The 7,355-nt window shown below is 44.6% G+C and overlaps 1 protein-coding gene across 1 annotated transcript in view; it reads left to right on the plus strand.

Annotated features, from left to right (window-relative positions):
- LOC113426540 (hydroperoxide isomerase ALOXE3-like) overlaps window positions 1–7,355 on the plus strand; it is a 40,823-nt gene that overhangs the window by 17,020 nt on the left and 16,448 nt on the right. Inside the window, exons 3-7 of the mRNA XM_026688910.2 lie at window positions 1,613–1,694; window positions 2,314–2,436; window positions 4,988–5,091; window positions 6,068–6,240; window positions 7,246–7,355. The exon at window positions 7,246–7,355 is cut by the window's right edge and continues 34 nt beyond it. Coding sequence (XP_026544695.1) covers window positions 1,613–1,694; window positions 2,314–2,436; window positions 4,988–5,091; window positions 6,068–6,240; window positions 7,246–7,355 — 592 coding nt within the window. The remainder of the gene's footprint in view (window positions 1–1,612; window positions 1,695–2,313; window positions 2,437–4,987; window positions 5,092–6,067; window positions 6,241–7,245) is intronic.

Below are 7,355 nucleotides of genomic sequence, written 5' to 3' on the forward strand. Positions count from 1 at the left end.
TGGGTCATGAAACGTCCGCAAGAAAACCATCAAGCTCAGAGAGCACCCAGGACCCCACAATCCTCCTCCTCTTCCTTCCTTCCTTCCTTCCTTCCTTCCTTCCTTCCTTCCTTCCTTCCTTCCTTCCTTCCTTCCTTCCTCCTCCTCCAACCCCACTCCCTTCTAGCACTGATGAGGTTCCCTAGTTGGGTCATGAAACGTCTGCAAGAAAACCACCCAGCTGAGAGAGCACCCAGGACCCCACAATCCTCCTCCTCTTCCTCCTCCCCCTCCCCCTTTCTGAAAAGCCCTCCTCCCTTTTAGCCCTGATAATGTAACCTAGTCGGACTATGAAACGTCTGCCAGAAAGCAGTCCAACTCAGGGAGCGCCAAGAACCTCACCATCCCCTCCTTCTCCAGGCGTGGGATTCAGCCGGTTTGGGCCAGTTCGTGGGAAACCGGATGTTACCTTTACATCTGGTTCATCGAACCAGTAGCTGAACTGACCGGCTGGCCCCACCCACCCCACCCCCCCCAAGAGTCTCCGCCTGGCCCATTTTGGATGCAGGTAAGTGCAGGGTCCGCGTGGAGGCTCTGGGAGGGTGAAAAACTCCCAGAGTTGAACCAGAAGTCCAGAAATGGGCCTTTTTCCAGGCTTCTGGAGCCCGGGGGAGGCCATTTTCGCCCTCCCAGAGGTCCGAGGGAAGCCTCCGGAGCCTGGGGAAGGTGCAAAACGGCCTTCCCGGAAGTTCCAGTAGGCCACGCCCACCATGGCCACGCCCACCCAGCAACCGGGCAGAGAACCGGTGGTTGGGATTTTTCCGAATCCCACCCCTGCCCTCCTCCCTTCCCTTCTAGCACTGATGACGTTACCTAGCTGGGTCATGAAACGTTTGCAAGCTCAGAGAGCGCCAAGGACCCCCCAATTCAACCCCGATGTCAACTCATAAAACATCCCTAGGCCTGTTTTAGTAGTTGCCATAATAAAAAAAAACAAGGGTGGGGGAAGGAAGGAAATCTGGAACAGCAGTGCAGCAAAGCGAAAGTACATTCCAACTCTTTATCTTTAAAAGATTGTAACTAAACTTACCGGAGCTTTTGCCCGTGAATATATTGAATTGGAGAACGTGATGGATGACACCCAGCCCGTGAAAGTGCTCAATTGGAGAATGGTTTATGAGACACCCAGGAGGGAGGGGGGTAAACAGGATCGCAGGTGATGTGTAAATGGCATATGCCAGAGTTGGCTTCATACAGTGCCAGTAGGTTGCCTCTAATGAATCCTTTGAAGTTTCTTGAAGTTCGGCTCGAGAATCATGATTTAATTAGGGCGATGGTTGGAATCCTGACAGCAAGCCAACTCTCATAATTAAAACAAAAGGAGGCCTGACACCTGAACTACAAAACATCCTCTCCCATAAGTCCTCCCATATCCTGCCTTTGCCTGCTTCTCCCTTTATCCTGACCTCCCAGGAAGGAAGCCAGGGAGCCCTTCCTTCTCCTTTCAATAAATCTCGCTAAAGAAAACTGGATGAGAATTTGGCTCCCGGCCAAAAAGACCAGAAAAGGAGAGAGAGAAAAAACTTGTTGTTCCTTCTGACTTTTTTTTTCCCCCTTCCTTTTTCATCGACAGCTCACATACCTTCAGACGACACCGACAGTCTCCAGCGGAGGCATCGTCAGGACGAGCTTCAAATACAGCAGAGAAAATATGGGTGAGTCAGGAAGAAGACGGGAGTGGAAGTCCACCCATCTTAAAACCTTGCTGGCTGGGGAATTCTGGGAGCGGAAGTTCATACTTCTTAAAACATGAAGGGTGGGGAATTCTGGGAGTGGACGTCCACCCATCTCAAAGCATGCTGGATGGGGAATTCTGGGAGTTGAATTCCACCAATCTCAAAGCATGCTGGCTGGGGAATTCTGGGAGTTGAAGTCCACCAATCTCAAAGCATGCTGGCTGGGGAATTCTGGGAGTTGAAGTCCACCCATCTTAAAGCATGCTGGCTGGGGAATTCTGGGAGTTGAAGTCCACCCATCTCAAAGCATGCTGGATGGGGAATTCTGGGAGTTGAATTCCACCAATCTCAAAGCATGCTGGCTGGGGAATTCTGGGAGTTGAAGTCCACCAATCTCAAAGCATGCTGGCTGGGGAATTCTGGGAGTGGAAGTTCATACTTCTTAAAACATGAAGGCTGGGGAATTCTGGACGTTGAAATCCACCCATCTACAAGTTACCAAGGTTGAGAAGCCCCTCTACTAGATTCTTGGGAGTTTACAAATATAATGCAAATAATACAAGCCAAAATACAAACGCAGGACAATTTCCCTGCACAGGTGGAAGGAATACCTGCCGGACGTACCCTGGTGTGCCAACATCGACACCACGAACACGATTGAGTACAACATTAAATACTCCTTCCCTAAGTCAACAGCCTTTTTTGGACGGGGGTCGACTGCGTAAGTATTGGGAACCAGGTTTTCACTAGCCAGGGTCCTCTGGGCTGGGTAGCCAAGCAGGGTTAGGCCTGCTGGAGAGGAGGAGGGGAGAACACTAAGAGAAGCCAGGGCTGGAGAAGGCAAAATACAGCACATCCGTGTTTCCTCTCCATGCAGTCTCTAAAAATTGAACCCAACTTGGGGACTATGAGACAGAGAGAGATTATTGATGTATAAATAGGATAGACAGATAGATGACAGATAGATAGATAGATAGATAGATAGATAGATAGATAGATAGATAGATAGATAGATAGAGAGAGAGAGAGAGAGAGAGAGATGATGGAGGGAGGGAGGGATAGACATAGAGAGACAGATAGATGATAGATGACAGATAGAGATAGATGATAGATAGTCAGATAATAGATGATAGATGGATAGGTAGGTAGGTAGGTAGGTAGGTAGGTAGGTAGATAGATAGATAGATAGATAGATAGAGATAGATAGATAGATAGATGATGGAGGGAGGGAAGGATAGACAGATAGAGAGACATGATAGATAGAGATAGATAGATGATAGATAGTCAGATAATAGATGATAGACGGATAGGTAGGGAGGTAGGGAGAGGTAGGTAGATAGATAGATAGATAGATAGATAGATAGATAGATAGATAGATAGATAGATAGACAGACAGATAGATGAAACATAGATAGATGATACACAGACAGATGATAAGTAACAGATAGAGATAGATGATAGATAGACAAATAGTATAGATAGATAGATAGATAGTCACTCTGTTTATTATATACACTGCACAAAAAAATAAAGGGAACACAAAAATAAGACATCCTAGATCTGAATGAATGAAATATTCTTATTAAATACTTTGTTCATTACATAGCTGAATGTGCTGACAACAAAATCACACAAAAATTATCAATGGAAATCAAATGTAGCAACCCATGGAGGTCTGGATTTGGAGTTACACTCAAAATTAAAGTGGAAAAAAACACTACAGGCTGATCCAACTTTGATGTAATGTCCTTCAAACAAGTCAAAATGAGGCTCAGTAGTGTGTGTGGCCTCCGCATGCCTGTATGACCTCCCTACAATGCCTGGGCATGCTCCTGATGGAAGGTCGGAAGGTCTCCTGAGGGATCTCCTCCCACACCTGGACTAAAGCATCCCCCAACTCCTGGACAGTCTGTAGTGCAACGTGGCATTGGTGGATGGAGCGTCCCAGATGTGCTCAATTGGATTCAGGTCTGGGGAACGGGCGGGCCAGTCCATAGCATCAATGCCTTCGTCTTGCAGGAACTGCTGACACACTCCAGCCACATGAGGTCTAGCATTGTCGTGCATTAGGAGGAACCCAGGGCCAACTGCACCAGCATATGGTCTCACAAGGGGTCTGAGGATCTCATCTCGGTACCTAATGGCAGTCAGGCTACCTCTGGCGAGCACATGGAGGGCTGTGCGGCCCCCTAAAGAAATGCCACCCCACCCCATTACTGACCCACTGCCAAACCGGTCATGCTGTAGGATGTTGCAGGCAGCAGAACGTTCTCCACGGCGTCTCCAGACCCTGTCACGTCTGTCACATGTGCTCAGTGTGAACCTGCTTTCATCTGTGAAGAGCACAGGGCGCCAGTTGCGAATTTGCCAATCTTGGTGTTCTCTGGCAAATGCCAAACGTCCTGCACGGTGTTGAGCTGTAAGCACAACCCCCACCTGTGGACATCAGGCCCTTGTACTACCCTCATGGAGTCTGTTTCTGGCCGTTTGAACAGCCACATGCACATTTGTGGCCCGCTGGAGGTCATTTTGTAGGGCTCTGGCAGTGCTCCTCCTGTCCCTCCTTCCACAAAGGCAGAGGTAGTGGTCCTGATGCTGGGTTGTTGCCCTCCTACGGCCTCCTCCACATCTCTTGATGTACTGGCCTGTCTCCTGGTAGCGCCTCCATGCTCTGGACACTACGCTGACAAACACAGCAAACCTTCCTGCCACAGCTCGCATTGATGTGCCATCCTGGATGAGCTGCACTACTTGAGCCACTTGTGTGGGTTGTAGACTCCGTCTCATGCTACCACTAGAGTGAAAACACCGCCAGCATTCAAAAGAACCAAACCATCAGCCAGAAAGCATAGGAACTGAGAAGTGGTCTGTGGTCACCACCTGCAGAACCACTCCTTTATTGGGGATGTCTTGCTAACTGCCTCTGCTTTCCACCTGTTGTCTATTCCATTTGCACAACAGTATGTGAAATTGATTGTCAATCAGTGTTGCTATCTAAGCGGACAGTTTGATTTCACAGAAGTGTGATTGACTTGGAGTTACATTGTGTTGTTTAAGTGTTCCCTTTATTTTTTTGAGCAGTGTAAATTCACCCATCCACCCACTCATCCATCCATCAGACCAAACCATACACCCATCCTTCACTCCCATGCAACACCGAATGTCTCCCCGATCAGCCCGTGAGGGATCTCCCTCCCTCCTTCTCTCCCTTCCTTTGGGGTCCTCCTTCCAACCCAAATGCTCCACGTCACCTTTCTCATTCTCCCCATCAGCTTATTTGAGGCCAAAATGAAAGGCTTCTTCTACAAACCTTACTCCTGGGAGAAGCTGGAAGACATTCGCAAGATCTTCTGGTTCTACCACACTCCTGTCTCAGGTCAGTGATGGACATAAACTCTAGTTTTATTTCACAGCAACACATTCACCCCTTCCACAACTGGATTCGCCCAAAACAGGTAACACAACCTTGCTCAAACTGTGTATAGATTGTCTCTGGCAGAAGGTATGAAATATTTCACAAGAAGAGTTCTCCACTCCTTTACTCATTGCAGAATACCTTATGCCACCAGACTCGAAATTCTAGACCTAGAAAACCTAGAACTACGCCGCCTTCGGTCTGATCTAAGTATGGTATATAAAATCATACATTGCAATGTCCTACCTGTCAATGAATACTTCAGCTTCAACCATAACAACACAAGAGCACACAATAGATACAAACTCAAAGTAAACCGCACCAAACTTGATTGCAGGAAATACGACTTCAGCAACAGAGTAGTCAATGTCTGGAATACTCTCCCTGACTCTGTAGTTTCTTCCCCAAACCCCAAAAACTTTAACCTTAGACTGTCTACTATGGACCTCACCCCTTTCCTAAGAGGTCTGTAAGGGGCATGCATAAGTGCACCAACGTGCCTACCGTCCCTGTCCTACTGTTTCTTTTTTATTTTTCTTATATGTATCCATGTATTCCTAACTATGTTTTTACTTATTCCTATTATCTTGTAAGCAATTGACAAAAATGAATAAATAAAAATAAAATAAATAAAAAATTCTGGGAGTTGAAGTCCACCCATCAATTGCCAAGTTTCACAAACCCTCTTAATTAATTCAATGGCAAGAGCTCCATTGAAAGAGAACACACATATTTTATTTTTATTTTTCTTATACGTATCCATGTGTTCATAACTATGTTTTTACTTATACCTATTATCTTGCAAGCAATTGACAAACCAAATAAAATAAAAATAAAAAATGAATAAAACTCTGGTTGGGATCTCCTTCATATTCTCAAGCCATTTTATACCACACCCTTCATAATCCGCGTCTCCCTCTCTTGTACCTTTCCACAGAGTACGTGTTTAAGCACTGGAAGGAGGATGCCTTCTTTGGGTACCAGTTTCTGAACGGAATCAACCCAATCAAAATCCAGAAATGCACCCATATCCCGGAGAATTTCCCTGTCACCCAGGAGATGGTGGCAGCCACTTTGGGAAGATCTACCACCCTGGAGGAAGAACTGAAGGTGATTCCTTCCTTTCACACCTTGGTGGTCTTTTATTTTATTTAGGGAGTAAGATGGGTTTATAATATATAAAATACAAACATACAAAAGAAAACAACGGGAAAGTAAGTGAGGGAGAAGGGAAGGGAAAGGTGTGGGGCGAAGAGGGGAAAAAAAGAAAGAAAAGGCCTGAGCAGGGGGTTGGACTAGAAGACCTCCAAGGTCCCTTCCAACTCTGTTTATTCTATTCTATTCTATTCTATTCTATTCTATTCTATTCTATTCTATTCTATTCTATTCTATTCTATTCTATTCTATTCTATTGTTTCTGTTTCTGTTCTATTCTGCATTCTATTCTGCATTCTATTCTATTTCTATTCTATTCTAAATTCCTATTCTATTCTTATTTCTATTCTATGAAATTCTAAATTGCATCGAATTCTATTCTATTCTATTCTGTTCTATTCTTCTGTTCTATTTCTATTCTATTTCTATTTCTGTTCTATTCTGCATTCTACTCTTTTTCTATTCTATTCTAAATTCCTATTCTATTCTTATTTCTATTCTATGAAATTCTAAATTGCATCGAATTCTGTTCTATTCTATTCTATTCTATTCTATTCTATTCTATTCTATTCTATTCTATTCTATTCTATTCTATTCTATTCTATTCTATTCCTATTCTATTCCTCTGTTCTATTTCTATTCTATTTCTGTTCTATTCTGCATTCTACTCTATCTCTATTCTATTCCATTCCATAACAATTCCAGTTCTATTATTCTAATTCTAGTTGTGGACTTTCACAAATGCATGTTTCCCCACCAGAAATACGTCACTCACAAACAAACAAAACATTTTTTTGCCTCTCTCTTTTTTTTTAATCCCATCAAGAGAGGGGCCCACCATCCCTTGGTTAGAATTCCAGGTGGATAGTCAGCTCAGGGACTTCGCGAACGGCCTGCTCCAATGGCCAATCATGTTTAATTTTGAATTTATTTTATTTTATTTTATTTATTTTTTTGCAGAAAGGGACCATTTACCTGGTAGACTACAAAATCCTGGAGAATATCCCCACAATATTCTTAAACAACCACCAGCAATATATCGCGGCCCCTCTTTGCCTGCTCCACCAGAA

The sequence above is a fragment of the Notechis scutatus genome, chromosome Z (genome assembly GCF_049901735.1).
Source record: "Notechis scutatus isolate UNSWTSFEM ecotype Mainland chromosome Z, rNotScu1.2, whole genome shotgun sequence".
In the NCBI taxonomy this organism is placed as follows: Eukaryota; Metazoa; Chordata; class Lepidosauria; order Squamata; family Elapidae; genus Notechis; species Notechis scutatus.